This window comes from Leptodactylus fuscus, chromosome 3 (assembly GCF_031893055.1).
Source record: "Leptodactylus fuscus isolate aLepFus1 chromosome 3, aLepFus1.hap2, whole genome shotgun sequence".
Classification (NCBI taxonomy): Eukaryota; Metazoa; Chordata; class Amphibia; order Anura; family Leptodactylidae; genus Leptodactylus; species Leptodactylus fuscus.
Genome location: NC_134267.1, coordinates 196,728,552 through 196,743,851, shown reverse-complemented (window position 1 = coordinate 196,743,851; position 15,300 = coordinate 196,728,552). Strand labels below are relative to the sequence as shown.

The 15,300-nt window shown below is 48.9% G+C and overlaps 1 protein-coding gene across 1 annotated transcript; it reads left to right on the top strand.

Moving 5' to 3' along the window:
- The first annotated feature begins 361 nt into the window (after nucleotides 1–361).
- LOC142198555 (galactose-3-O-sulfotransferase 2-like) lies at nucleotides 362–14,722 on the top strand. The gene is made up of 2 exons (XM_075269587.1): nucleotides 362–655; nucleotides 13,937–14,722. The coding sequence occupies exons 1-2, from the start codon at nucleotides 377–379 to the stop codon at nucleotides 14,720–14,722; spliced, it is 1,065 nt and encodes a 354-aa protein (XP_075125688.1). The 5' UTR covers nucleotides 362–376.
- The last annotated feature ends 578 nt before the right edge of the window (nucleotides 14,723–15,300 follow it).

Genomic DNA, 15,300 nt, shown 5'->3' with positions numbered 1-15,300 from the left:
TGATCCATTCACTTGTATGGGGCTGTCAGGACTGCAGTCCCCAACAACCCATTTTGACATAAACAGAGTAGCAGGTCAAGCATATGTGTATCTCTATAGAATTGACAAAGATTGAGAACCCCTGTACTTGGCTTCTCTTTTGGCAGCCCCATCATATTAATACCGTGGCAGCATCTTTGCTTGATCTTCTACTCAATTCATAGGCATGCTGTATCCTATTTTAATAAGTCTGTCTCCCCTATACAGATACTACAAGGAGGATATTCCTGCTTTATCATGGCTGGCAAGAAAAATCAGTGTACAGTTGTCAGAAACAGACTTGTGGGAGCTGCAACAAATACTGGGCTTGTCACACAGACAAAGATTGGACTTTGGCATGATAAACAACAGCCAGGAGGCGGAAAAGAAATGGCGCTCTTGTAAGCCTCGTACTAACATCTTCTTCCTGAAAACACACAAAACAGCCAGCAGTACCATAATGAATATCCTGTTCCGCTACGGAGAATCTCATAACCTGACGTTTGCTTTTCCCACCATAAAATACCACTACGACTACCCAAATCTTTTTTCAACAGACAATGTTTTAGGCTTCTCCACTGAAAAAGAGCAGAACTACAATATCATGTGCCACCACATGCGCTTCCATCTGCCAGAGGTATGTACCTTTATTGGATTTATCATATCACTTGTGAGTCGGCAGTCAATGTTCTTTTTACTGGGTCACCATTTATAGGAAAATCACTCGAATGAGCAATGTAATGTAATGAATGGAGCCAGTGATGTCAATGATGATTAGGTGAACAATACATCACTTATCAGGAATCCTTACTCAAAGAATCTCATGGATTTCCACGGGTCCAGCTCTCGCCACTGGCTATCAGCTGTTACCTGTGGGCAATGGTCTGGGAAGAGACATAGGCAATGTAGCATTACATGGCATCTGCTCACATTTTATTCATGAAGGCCGAGTTTATCAGAGCAGGGGTTACTTTGTCAATACCCTAGAAAAGGATCTCAACTGAGTGACCCTTCTCTATGTCATCCATAAGGCCTAAATATTAGAGATGAGCGAACACTAAAATGTTCGAGGTTCGAAATTCGAATCGAACAGCCGCTCACTGTTCGTGTGTTCGAACGGGTTTCGAACCCCATTATAGTCTATGGGGAACATATACTCGTTAAGGGGGAAACCCAAATCCGTGTCTGGAGGGTCACCAAGTCCACTATGACACCCCAGGAAATGATGCCAACACCTCTGGAATGACACTGGGACAGCAGGGGAAGCATGTCTGGGGGCATCTAACACACCAAAGACCCTCTATTACCCCAACATCACAGCCTAACAACTACACACTTTACACACTCAATACCACCTCTCTGACAGTAGGAAAACACCTTGAAACATGTGTATTTGGCACTTGCAGTGAGGAGAGCTTGTCACCAGCAGTGAATTTGGCCCTTGTAGTAAGTTGAGGTTGGCACCAACATTTGTTTTGAAAATCAGGGTGGATTGAGCCTCTAACCAGAAGAGTTTGGGCAAATTCATGGTGGAGGGAGCCTCTAAAAACCCCAGTTTGGACCAATTCATGGTGGAGGGAGCCTCTAAAAACCCCAGTTTGGACCAATTCATGGTGGAGGGAGCCTCTAAAAAACCCAGTTTGGACCAATTCATGGTGGAGGGAGCCTCTAAACAGCCCAGTTTGGACCAATTCATGGTGGAGGGAGCCTCTAAACAGCCCAGTTTGGGCAAATTCATGGTGGAGGGAGCCTCTAAAAACCCCCGTTTGGACCAATTCATGGTGGAGGGAGCCTCTAAACAGCCCAGTTTGGGCAAATTCATGGTGGAGGGAGCCTCTAACCAGCCCAGTTTGGACCAATTCATGGTGGAGGGAGCCTCTAAAAACCCCAGTTTGGACCAATTCATGGTGGAGGGAGCCTCTAAAAACCCCAGTTTGGACCAATTCATGGTGGAGGGAGCCTCTAAAAACCCCAGTTTGGACCAATTCATGCTGGAGGGAGCCTCTAAACAGCCCAGTTTGGGCAAATTCATGGTGGAGGGAGCCTCTAACCAGCCCAGTTTGGACCAATTCATGGTGGAGGGAGCCTCTAAAAACCCCAATTTGGACCAATTCATGGTGGAGGGAGCCTCTAAACAGCCCAGTTTGGGCAAATTCATGGTGGAGGGAGCCTCTAAAAACCCCAGTTTGGACCAATTCATGGTGGAGGGAGCCTCTAAAAAACCCAGTTTGGACCAATTCATGGTGGAGGGAGCCTCTAAAAACCCCAGTTTGGACCAATTCATGGTGGAGGGAGCCTCTAAAAACCCCAGTTTGGACCAATTCATGGTGGAGGGAGCCTCTAAAAAACCCAGTTTGGACCAATTCATGGTGGAGGGAGCCTCTAAACAGCCCAGTTTGGACCAATTCATGGTGGAGGGAGCCTCTAAAAACCCCAGTTTGGACCAATTCATGGTGGAGGGAGCCTCTAAACAGCCCAGTTTGGACCAATTCATTGTGGAGGGAGACTCTAAAAACCCCAATTTGGACCAATTCATGGTGGAGGGAGCCTCTAACCAGCCCAGTTTGGACCAATTCATGGTGGAGGGAGCCTCTAACCAGCCCAGTTTGGGCAAATTCATGGTGGAGGGAGCCTCTAAAAACCCCAATTTGGACCAATTCATGGTGGAGGGAGCCTCTAAACAGCCCAGTTTGGACCAATTCATGGTGGAGGGAGCCTCTAAAAAACCCAGTTTGGACCAATTCATGGTGGAGGGAGCCTCTAAACAGCCCAGTTTGGACCAATTCATGGTGGAGGGAGCCTCTAAAAACCCCAGTTTGGACCAATTCATGGTGGAGGGAGCCTCTAAACAGCCCAGTTTGGACCAATTCATGGTGGAGGGAGCCTCTAAACAGCCCAGTTTGGACCAATTCATGGTGGAGGGAGCCTCTAAAAACCCCAATTTGGACCAATTCATGGTGCAGGGAGCCTCTAAAAACCCCAATTTGGACCAATTCATGGTGGAGGGAGCCTCTAAACAGCCCAGTTTGGGCAAATTCATGGTGGAGGGAGCCTCTAAAAACCCCAGTTTGGACCAATTCATGGTGGAGGGAGCCTCTAAAAAACCCAGTTTGGACCAATTCATGGTGGAGGGAGCCTCTAACCAGCCCAGTTTGGACCAATTCATGGTGGAGGGAGCCTCTAAAAACCCCAGTTTGGACCAATTCATGGTGGAGGGAGCCTCTAAAAAACCCAGTTTGGACAAATTCATGGTGGAGGGAGCCTCTAAACAGCCCAGTTTGGGCAAATTCATGGTGGAGGGAGCCTCTAAAAACCCCAGTTTGGACCAATTCATGGTGGAGGGAGCCTCTAAAAACCCCAGTTTGGACCAATTCATGGTGGAGGGAGCCTCTAAAAACCCCAGTTTGGACCAATTCATGGTGGAGGGAGCCTCTAAAAAACCCAGTTTGGACCAATTCATGGTGGAGGGAGCCTCTAAACAGCCCAGTTTGGGCAAATTCATGGTGGAGGGAGCCTCTAAAAACCCCAGTTTGGACCAATTCATGGTGGAGGGAGCCTCTAAAAAACCCAGTTTGGACCAATTCATGGTGGAGGGAGCCTCTAAAAAACCCAGTTTGGACCAATTCATGGTGGAGGGAGCCTCTAAACAGCCCAGTTTGGACCAATTCATGGTGGAGGGAGCCTCTAAACAGCCCAGTTTGGGCAAATTCATGGTGGAGGGAGCCTCTAAAAACCCCCGTTTGGACCAATTCATGGTGGAGGGAGCCTCTAAACAGCCCAGTTTGGGCAAATTCATGGTGGAGGGAGCCTCTAACCAGCCCAGTTTGGACCAATTCATGGTGGAGGGAGCCTCTAAAAACCCCAGTTTGGACCAATTCATGGTGGAGGGAGCCTCTAAAAACCCCAGTTTGGACCAATTCATGGTGGAGGGAGCCTCTAACCAGCCCAGTTTGGACCAATTCATGGTGGAGGGAGCCTCTAAAAACCCCAGTTTGGACCAATTCATGGTGGAGGGAGCCTCTAAAAAACCCAGTTTGGACAAATTCATGGTGGAGGGAGCCTCTAAACAGCCCAGTTTGGGCAAATTCATGGTGGAGGGAGCCTCTAAAAACCCCAGTTTGGACCAATTCATGGTGGAGGGAGCCTCTAAAAACCCCAGTTTGGACCAATTCATGGTGGAGGGAGCCTCTAAAAACCCCAGTTTGGACCAATTCATGGTGGAGGGAGCCTCTAAAAAACCCAGTTTGGACCAATTCATGGTGGAGGGAGCCTCTAAACAGCCCAGTTTGGGCAAATTCATGGTGGAGGGAGCCTCTAAAAACCCCAGTTTGGACCAATTCATGGTGGAGGGAGCCTCTAAAAAACCCAGTTTGGACCAATTCATGGTGGAGGGAGCCTCTAAAAAACCCAGTTTGGACCAATTCATGGTGGAGGGAGCCTCTAAACAGCCCAGTTTGGGCAAATTCATGGTGGAGGGAGCCTCTAAAAACCCCCGTTTGGACCAATTCATGGTGGAGGGAGCCTCTAAACAGCCCAGTTTGGGCAAATTCATGGTGGAGGGAGCCTCTAACCAGCCCAGTTTGGACCAATTCATGGTGGAGGGAGCCTCTAAAAACCCCAGTTTGGACCAATTCATGGTGGAGGGAGCCTCTAAAAACCCCAGTTTGGACCAATTCATGGTGGAGGGAGCCTCTAAAAACCCCAGTTTGGACCAATTCATGCTGGAGGGAGCCTCTAAACAGCCCAGTTTGGGCAAATTCATGGTGGAGGGAGCCTCTAACCAGCCCAGTTTGGACCAATTCATGGTGGAGGGAGCCTCTAAAAACCCCAATTTGGACCAATTCATGGTGGAGGGAGCCTCTAAACAGCCCAGTTTGGGCAAATTCATGGTGGAGGGAGCCTCTAAAAACCCCAGTTTGGACCAATTCATGGTGGAGGGAGCCTCTAAAAAACCCAGTTTGGACCAATTCATGGTGGAGGGAGCCTCTAAAAACCCCAGTTTGGACCAATTCATGGTGGAGGGAGCCTCTAAAAACCCCAGTTTGGACCAATTCATGGTGGAGGGAGCCTCTAAAAAACCCAGTTTGGACCAATTCATGGTGGAGGGAGCCTCTAAACAGCCCAGTTTGGACCAATTCATGGTGGAGGGAGCCTCTAAAAACCCCAGTTTGGACCAATTCATGGTGGAGGGAGCCTCTAAACAGCCCAGTTTGGACCAATTCATTGTGGAGGGAGCCTCTAAAAACCCCAATTTGGACCAATTCATGGTGGAGGGAGCCTCTAACCAGCCCAGTTTGGACCAATTCATGGTGGAGGGAGCCTCTAACCAGCCCAGTTAGGGCAAATTCATGGTGGAGGGAGCCTCTAAAAACCCCAATTTGGACCAATTCATGGTGGAGGGAGCCTCTAAACAGCCCAGTTTGGACCAATTCATGGTGGAGGGAGCCTCTAAAAAACCCAGTTTGGACCAATTCATGGTGGAGGGAGCCTCTAAACAGCCCAGTTTGGACCAATTCATGGTGGAGGGAGCCTCTAAAAACCCCAGTTTGGACCAATTCATGGTGGAGGGAGCCTCTAAACAGCCCAGTTTGGACCAATTCATGGTGGAGGGAGCCTCTAAAAACCCCAATTTGGACCAATTCATGGTGCAGGGAGCCTCTAAAAACCCCAATTTGGACCAATTCATGGTGGAGGGAGCCTCTAAACAGCCCAGTTTGGGCAAATTCATGGTGGAGGGAGCCTCTAAAAACCCCAGTTTGGACCAATTCATGGTGGAGGGAGCCTCTATAAAACCCAGTTTGGACCAATTCATGGTGGAGGGAGCCTCTAACCAGCCCAGTTTGGACCAATTCATGGTGGAGGGAGCCTCTAAAAACCCCAGTTTGGACCAATTCATGGTGGAGGGAGCCTCTAAAAAACCCAGTTTGGACAAATTCATGGTGGAGGGAGCCTCTAAACAGCCCAGTTTGGGCAAATTCATGGTGGAGGGAGCCTCTAAAAACCCCAGTTTGGACCAATTCATGGTGGAGGGAGCCTCTAAAAACCCCAGTTTGGACCAATTCATGGTGGAGGGAGCCTCTAAAAACCCCAGTTTGGACCAATTCATGGTGGAGGGAGCCTCTAAAAAACCCAGTTTGGACCAATTCATGGTGGAGGGAGCCTCTAAACAGCCCAGTTTGGGCAAATTCATGGTGGAGGGAGCCTCTAAAAACCCCAGTTTGGACCAATTCATGGTGGAGGGAGCCTCTAAAAAACCCAGTTTGGACCAATTCATGGTGGAGGGAGCCTCTAACCAGCCCAGTTTGGACCAATTCATGGTGGAGGGAGCCTCTAAACAGCCCAGTTTGGGCAAATTCATGGTGGAGGGAGCCTCTAACCAGCCCAGTTTGGACCAATTCATGGTGGAGGGAGCCTCTAAAAACCCCAATTTGGACCAATTCATGGTGGAGGGAGCCTCTAAACAGCCCAGTTTGGGCAAATTCATGGTGGAGGGAGCCTCTAAAAAACCCAGTTTGGACCAATTCATGGTGGAGGGAGCCTCTAAACAGCCCAGTTTGGACCAATTCATGGTGGAGGGAGCCTCTAAAAACCCCAGTTTGGACCAATTCATGGTGGAGGGAGCCTCTAAACAGCCCAGTTTGGACCAATTCATGGTGGAGGGAGCCTCTAAAAACCCCAATTTGGACCAATTCATGGTGCAGGGAGCCTCTAAAAACCCCAATTTGGACCAATTCATGGTGGAGGGAGCCTCTAAACAGCCCAGTTTGGGCAAATTCATGGTGGAGGGAGCCTCTAAAAACCCCAGTTTGGACCAATTCATGGTGGAGGGAGCCTCTAAAAAACCCAGTTTGGACCAATTCATGGTGGAGGGAGCCTCTAACCAGCCCAGTTTGGACCAATTCATGGTGGAGGGAACCTCTAAAAACCCCAGTTTGGACCAATTCATGGTGGAGGGAGCCTCTAAAAAACCCAGTTTGGACCAATTCATGGTGGAGGGAGCCTCTAAAAACCCCAGTTTGGACCAATTCATGGTGGAGGGAGCCTCTAAAAACCCCAGTTTGGACCAATTCATGGTGGAGGGAGCCTCTAAAAACCCCAGTTTGGACCAATTCATGGTGGAGGGAGCCTCTAAAAACCCCAGTTTGGACCAATTCATGGTGGAGGGAGCCTCTAAAAAACCCAGTTTGGACCAATTCATGGTGGAGGGAGCCTCTAAACAGCCCAGTTTGGGCAAATTCATGGTGGAGGGAGCCTCTAAAAACCCCAGTTTGGACCAATTCATGGTGGAGGGAGCCTCTAAAAAACCCAGTTTGGACCAATTCATGGTGGAGGGAGCCTCTAACCAGCCCAGTTTGGACCAATTCATGGTGGAGGGAGCCTCTAAACAGCCCAGTTTGGGCAAATTCATGGTGGAGGGAGCCTCTAACCAGCCCAGTTTGGACCAATTCATGGTGGAGGGAGCCTCTAAAAACCCCAATTTGGACCAATTCATGGTGGAGGGAGCCTCTAAACAGCCCAGTTTGGGCAAATTCATGGTGGAGGGAGCCTCTAAAAACCCCAGTTTGGACCAATTCATGGTGGAGGGAGCCTCTAAAAAACCCAGTTTGGACCAATTCATGGTGGAGGGAGCCTCTAACCAGCCCAGTTTGGACCAATTCATGGTGGAGGGAGCCTCTAAAAACCCCAGTTTGGACCAATTCATGGTAGAGGGAGCCTCTAAACAGCCCAGTTTGGACCAATTCATGGTGGAGGGAGCCTCTAAAAACCCCAATTTGGACCAATTCATGGTGGAGGGAGCCTCTAACCAGCCCAGTTTGGACCAATTCATGGTGGAGGGAGCCTCTAACCAGCCCAGTTTGGGCAAATTCATGGTGGAGGGAGCCTCTAAAAACCCCAATTTGGACCAATTCATGGTGGAGGGAGCCTCTAAACAGCCCAGTTTTGGCAAATTCATGGTGGAGGGAGCCTCTAAAAACCCCAGTTTGGACCAATTCATGGTGGAGGGAGCCTCTAACCAGCCCAGTTTGGGCAAATTCATGGTGGAGGGAGCCTCTAACCAGCAGAGTTGTGGGAAAGCAGGGTGGAGGGAGCCTCTAACCAGCAGAGTTGGTGGAAATCAGGGTGGAGGGAGCCTCTAACCAGCAGAGTTGGGGGAAATCATGTTGGAGGGAGCCTAGTATTAGCAGAATTGTGCAACGCTTATGGTGGATGAGTATGAGGATGCGGAGGAATTGGAGAGGTTGAGTACAGACATGGAGTTTCATGTTGGGGTGCTTTACACAGGTGGGCACAAAAATGAAGGCTCTATCCAGTGGTGGTTCATTTTTATCAAAGTGAGCCGGTCGGCACTCTCAGCTGACAGACGGGTGCGCTTGTCAGTGATGATGCCACCGGCTGCACTGAACACCCTCTCAGATAGGACGCTGGCGGCAGGACAGGACAGCACCTCCAAGGCATATAGGGCAAGTTCAAGCCACAGGTCCAACTTCGACACCCAATACGTGTAGGGCGCAGAGGGGTCGGAGAGGACAGGGCTGTGGTCGGAAAGGTATTCCCGCAACATGCGCCTATACTTCTCACGCCTGGTGACACTAGGACCCTCTGTGGCGGCACTTTGGCGAGGGGGTGCCATCAAGGTGTCCCAGACCTTAGACAGTGTGCCCCTCGTTTGTGTGGACCGGTGAGAACTTGGTCGCCTACTGGAGGAACTGTCCTCCCTGCCGCCAACGTCACATGCTGGAAACATCTCCATCATATTCTGCACCAATTGCCTGTGGCAAGCATTGATGCGATTGGCCCTCCCCTCTACCGGAATAAAAGACGAGATGTTGTTTTTATACCGGGGGTCAAGGATAGCAAAGATCCAGTACTGGTTGTCCTCCATGATTTTGACAATACGCTTGTCGGTTGTAAAGCACCCCAACATGAACTCAGCCATGTCTGCCACAGTGTTAGTTGGCATGACTCCTCTGGCCCCACCGGAAAGTTCAATCTCCATTTCCTCCTCATCCTCCATGTCTACCCATCCGCGCTGCAACAATGGGACGATTCGAAGTTGCCCGGAAGCCTCCTGTATCACCATCACATCATCGGACAACTCTTCTTCCTCCTCCTCCTCCTCCTCCTCCTCCTCCTCCATTAAACGCGATGAAGCGGACAGATGTGTGGACCTACTCTCCAGCTGTGACGGATCGGATGCTATCCCTGACTCCTCTGTGTGATCTGAGTTATCCCTGATGTCAATCAGGGATTCTCTCAGAACACACAAGAGCGGGATTGTAAGGCTCACCATCGCATCCTCAGAGCTCACCCTCCTTGTGGACTCCTCAAACACCCGTAGGATGTCACAAAGGTCTCTCATCCATGGCCACTCATGGATGAGAAACTGAGGCAGCTGACTTTGTGGCACCCTAGGGTTTTGTAGCTGGTATTCCATCAAAGGTCTCTGCTGCTCAACCACTCTATTCAACATCTGAAACGTTGAGTTCCAGCGTGTGGGGACGTCGCACAAAAGCCGGTGTTGTGGCACATGCAGGCGTTGCTGGAGAGATTTTAAGCTAGCAGCGGCTACTGTCGACTTGCGAAAGTGGGCGCACATGCGCCGCACTTTCACCAGTAGCTCTGGAACATTGGGGTAGCTCTTTAGGAAACGTTGCACCACTAGGTTGAAGACGTGGGCCAGGCATGGAACATGTTGGAGTCCGGCAAGCTCCAGAGCTGCTACCAGGTTCCGGCCGTTATCACAAACGACCATGCCTGGGCCCAGGTGCAGCGGCTCAAACCATATTGCCGTCTCATCGAGGAGGGCATCCCTCACCTCGGAGGCAGTGTGCTGTCTGTCCCCCAAGCTGATCAGCTTCAGCACAGCCTGCTGACGTCTACCAACGCCAGTGCTGCAACGTTTCCAACTCGTAGCTGGGGTCAATCTAACAGCGGAGGAGGAGGCGGTGGCGGAGGAGGAGGCGGTAGAGGAGGAGGAGGAGGGGGGTGTTCTTCTCGTGTCCCTGCCAGGAATGTTAGGCGGGGAGACGAGGTACATCGGGCCAGTTTGGGAAGCAGTCCCAGCCTCAACTACATTCACCCAGTGTGCCGTCAGTGAAATGTAGCGTCCCTGTCCGCATGCACTTGTCCACGCGTCGGTGGTCAAGTGGACCTTTGTGCAAAGCGCGGAACTAAGGGCCCGCCTGATGTTGAGTGACACGTGCTGGTGCAAGGCGGGGACGGCACACCGGGAGAAGTAGTGACGGCTAGGGACGGCATAGCGAGGTGCCGCAGTTGCCATCAGGTCCAGGAAGGCAGGAGTTTCAACAAGCCGGAACGCCAACATCTCCTGGGCCAGCAGTTTAGCGATGTTGGCGTTCAAGGCTTGCGCGTGTGGGTGGTTAGCAGTGTATTTCTGCCGCCGCTCCAATGTCTGAGAGATGGTGGGTTGTTGTAAAGAAGCGCCTGATGGTGCCTTTGATGGTGCAGGAGAAGGAGATAAGACAGGAACAGGGGAGGATGAGGGAGAAGTCAACAAAGTGGCGGAGGCAGATGAAGTGGTGTCCTGGCTCGTCCTCTGGAGTGCATCGCCAGCACAGTCAGCAGTGGCAGTGGCAGAGGCAGAGGCAGTGGCAGAGGCAGTGGCAGTGGCGTGAACGGCAGGCGGCCTTTGTCCTGCCGTTGCTGCCTGCCACTGATTCCAGTGCTTGGATTCCAAATGACGGCGCATTGAAGTGGTGGACAGGTTGCTCTTCTCAGAGCCCCTAATCAATTTCGAGAGGCAAATTGTGCAGACAACACTATATCTGTCCTCGGCGCATTCCTTGAAAAAACTCCACACCTTCGAGAAACGTGCCCTCGAGGTGGGAGTTTTTCGGGGCTGGGTACGAACTGGAACATCTTGGGAGATTCTGGGTGTGGCCTGGCTTCGCCTAAGCTGCTGACCTCTGCCTCTGCCTCTAGCTACCCTTTTTGGTGCTGCACTTGCCTCAACATCCACACTACTTTCCCCGCTTGACATCCCCCCTGTCCAGGTCGGGTCAGTGTCCTCATCATCCACCACTTTCTCTTCCAACTCCTGTCTCATCTCCTCCTCCCGCACAATGCGCCGGTCAACTGGATGCCCTGACGGCAACTGCGTCACATCATCGTCGATGAGGGTGGGTTGCTGGTCATCCACCACCAAATCGAACGGAGATGGAGGAGACTCTAGTGTTTGAGCATCTGGACACAGATGCTCCTCTGTTAGGTTCGTGGAATCGTGACGTGGAGAGGCAGGTTGAGGGACAATGAAAGGAGCGGAGAACAGCTCTGGGGAGCAGGGACAGTTGGGGTTATTGTTCTGTGAAGCTTGGGAATTTTGGGAGGAAGGAGGACAAGACTGTTGGGTAATAGGAGGAGAGGAGGCAGAGTCTGACTGGCTGCTGGACAATGTGCTGTAAGCGTTCTCTGACAGCCATTGCAAGACCTGTTCCTGGTTCTCGGGCCTACTAAGGTTTGTACCCTGCAGTTTAGTTAATGTGGCAAGCAACCCTGGCACTGTGGAGTGGCGCAATGCTTGCTGCCCCACAGGAGTAGGCACGGGACGCCCTGTGGCTTCACTGCTACCTTGCTCCCCAGAACCATTCCCCCGACCTCGCCCACGGCCTCGTCCACGTCCCTTTCCGGGAGCCTTGCGCATTTTGAATTCCCAGTTAGAAATTGGCACTATATACCAGTAGCAAAAATTGTGGGTGCACGTAACCCCAATATATTCTTTGAATTCCCAGTCAGACAATGGCACTATATACCAGTAGCAAGAAATGAGGGTATTTATAACCCCAATATATTCTTTGAATTACCAGTCAGAAACTGGCACTATATGGCAGTAGCAAGAAATGAGGGTATTTGTAACCCCAATATATTCTTTGAATTCCCAGTCAGAAACTGGCACTGTATACCAGTAGTAAAAATTGTGGGTGCACGTAACCCCAATATATTCTTTGAATTACCAGTCAGAAACTGGCACTATATGGCAGTAGCAAGAAATGAGGGTATTTGTAACCCCAATATATTCTTTGAATTCCCAGTCAGAAACTGGCACTGTATACCAGTAGTAAAAATTGTGGGTGCACGTAACCCCAATATATTCTTTGAATTCCCAGTCAGACAATGGCACTATATACCAGTAGCAAGAAATGAGGGTATTTATAACCCCAATATATTCTTTGAATTCCCAGTCAGACAATGGCACTGTATACCAGTAGTAAAAATTGTGGGTGCACGTAACCCCAATATATTCTTTGAATTCCCAGTCAGAAACTGGCACTATATGGCAGTAGCAAGAAATGAGGGTATTTATAACCCCAATATATTCTTTGAATTCCCAGTCAGACAATGGCACTGTATACCAGTAGTAAAAATTGTGGGTGCACGTAACCCCAATATATTCTTTGAATTACCAGTCAGAAACTGGCACTATATGGCAGTAGCAAGAAATGAGGGTATTTGTAACCCCAATATATTCTTTGAATTCCCAGTCAGAAACTGGCACTGTATACCAGTAGTAAAAATTGTGGGTGCACGTAACCCCAATATATTCTTTGAATTCCCAGTCAGACAATGGCACTATATACCAGTAGCAAGAAATGAGGGTATTTATAACCCCAATATATTCTTTGAATTCCCAGTCAGACAATGGCACTGTATACCAGTAGTAAAAATTGTGGGTGCACGTAACCCCAATATATTCTTTGAATTACCAGTCAGAAACTGGCACTATATGGCAGTAGCAAGAAATGAGGGTATTTATAACCCCAATATATTCTTTGAATTCCCAGTCAGAAACTGGCACTGTATACCAGTAGTAAAAATTGTGGGTGCACGTAACCCCAATATATTCTTTGAATTCCCAGTCAGACAATGGCACTATATGGCAGTAGCAAAAATAGTGGGTGTATATAGCCCCAATTCTATTGCTAGGGGACTTGCAGGGTATTTCTGGGGTGAAGGTGGGGGGGCACACCGTTGGAACGGGTATCGGGGGTATATATCGGGTATACGGGAATACACTGACAGTGTATTCCATTCAGGATCCTGGAAAAGCTGGGTTGCGGCGATTGAGCCCGTCAGTGCCACGTTACACTGACAAGCTTCTCCCTGGAATTTAGCTCTTACAAGAGCTGTTGGTTGTCTTCTCCTTCCTATCCTAGCCTGTCCCTGCCTACCCAGAATCTAAGCCCTAGCTAGCTGGACGGAAACCTCCGTCCTCGGTGAATTGCAAGCTCAGAATTACGCGAACCTGGGCGGCGCTGTTCTTTTAAATTAGAGGTCACATGTTTTCGGCAGCCAATGGGTTTTGCCTACTTTTCTCAACGTCACCGGTGTCGTAGTTCCTGTCCCACCTACCCTGCGCTGTTATTGGAGCAAAAAAGGCGCCAGGGAAGGTGGGAGGGGAATCGAGTAATGGCGCACTTTACCACGCGGTGTTCGATTCGATTCGAACATGCCGAACAGCCTAATATCCGATCGAACATGAGTTCGATAGAACACTGTTCGCTCATCTCTACTAAAAATATATATTATATAAACTTTCAACTTTTGTGTATATAACGTTTGCCATAGGAAATCATTGTAAAAGGGAGTCTGTCACCAGAACACAGCATACCCTGCAGAGAGATAGGTTTGGGTCAACTGGGTTGTGAGGTTGCAGAACACCCGTAACAAAAAGAAGTGAGTTACTCTGCCAAAGACTTGTGGTCAAGATGTCCATTCCTCCATACAAGGTTCCCGCATGGTTCCTATTAAACCTACTGTATATCAAAGTATGTACTTACATATATTACACCATGGGTATAGACCAATACTTATGGATACAAATGTTACTATAAATTATTATAATTAATTTAATAATAATTTATTATCATAAGAGGTAAAATAATGTCTTTCTCCATTACAGGTGGAGAAGATCATGCCCAGTGATACATTTTACTTCACCATTCTGAGAAATCCAGTCACCCTTATGGAATCGGCCTTTTCGTATTACAAGGACTCATCTTCCTTCATTAGAACTACAGATATAGAAACCTTTTTAAAGAACCCCAAGAGACATTATAACAAATGGATGTATGACAGTGGTTATGCTAAAAATCTCATGACATTTGATCTTGGTATTAACCACAATGGACCTGAGTCAGAGAAGCAATTTAAGCTGCTTTGGCGGGCGGTAGACGCCGTGTTTGATCTGGTCTTGATAGCAGAATACTTTGATGAGTCCTTGGTGCTCCTTAAAGATGCCCTCTGCTGGACTTTAGATGACGTCTTATCATTTCCACTCAATCTCAGAAGTGACAGGAGCAGACATGTTCTTTCTGCTCAGACTGAAGAGAAGATAAAAAGTTGGAACCAGCTGGACTGGCAGCTGTATATGTACTTTAATCATTCATTTTGGAGTCGTGTTGAGAACTTTGGAAGGGAACGTATGGAGAAAGAAGTGGAGGAACTAAGAAGAAGGAGAGCACAGGTTTCTGAGAAATGTCTGGATGACCAAGTGGAGCCACATCAACTAAGAGATAAATCAATGGTTCCATATCAGCCTTTTTCAGCTAGAATTCTTGGCTACAACCTGAAACGAGGGCTAAGAAGAGAAGCCTACCGACTGTGTTACAGACTGGTCCTTCCAGAACTCCAGTATAGTGAACTTTTGTTGACTAAACATTTAAAAAGAAGGGTGCACTTACCTTAAAGGGATTTTCTGGCCTAAAACTATACATGACCTATTGTAAGGTTAGGTCACTAATATCAGAAGACACCTGGTACTCTCACCATTCAGTTATTCTTACCAGATGACATACAAAGAATGGAGTAGGAAGCATGTAATGGGTACAGTAACCAAATATGGCAAACATTGTTCTTATGCCATCTGTAGCCATGACCTAAAAACAGGGCAAGTATGTTCCCACTACTTGAATGCTTGTAGAGACAGGACCAAAGAAAGCACACTCACTTACTAAGGTAGCACTGGTTCAGAACATGAGTAGAGGTCCCCATTCAACAAACAGTGAGTGCCCAGTTCTCATGGGGGTTTGTGCTCAGTTCCTATGGATCCTGTTTCTCATGTTCATGCTAGGCTCCCTACACTTGGCTTTGGATACTGTCAGGCACAATTCTGGAATTTTACCACACAGTTGGGAAGTCACGTTGGGGCAGATTTATAAAGACTGACATTACTAATGCAATTCAGAACCCCTCCACCGGCCCCTCTGACTCCCTAGTCAATTGTGGTGTTTTATGCCCCAAGATTTGCAACTGAGTTCTGACCCA

Coding starts and splice junctions, on each gene's coding strand:
- LOC142198555 (XM_075269587.1), top strand. CDS start 377: ATGATAAACAACAGCCAGGAGGCGGAAAAGAAATGGCGCTCTTGTAAG. Junction 656..13,936: donor TGCGCTTCCATCTGCCAGAG/GTATGTACCTTT, acceptor TCTCCATTACAG/GTGGAGAAGATCATGCCCAG.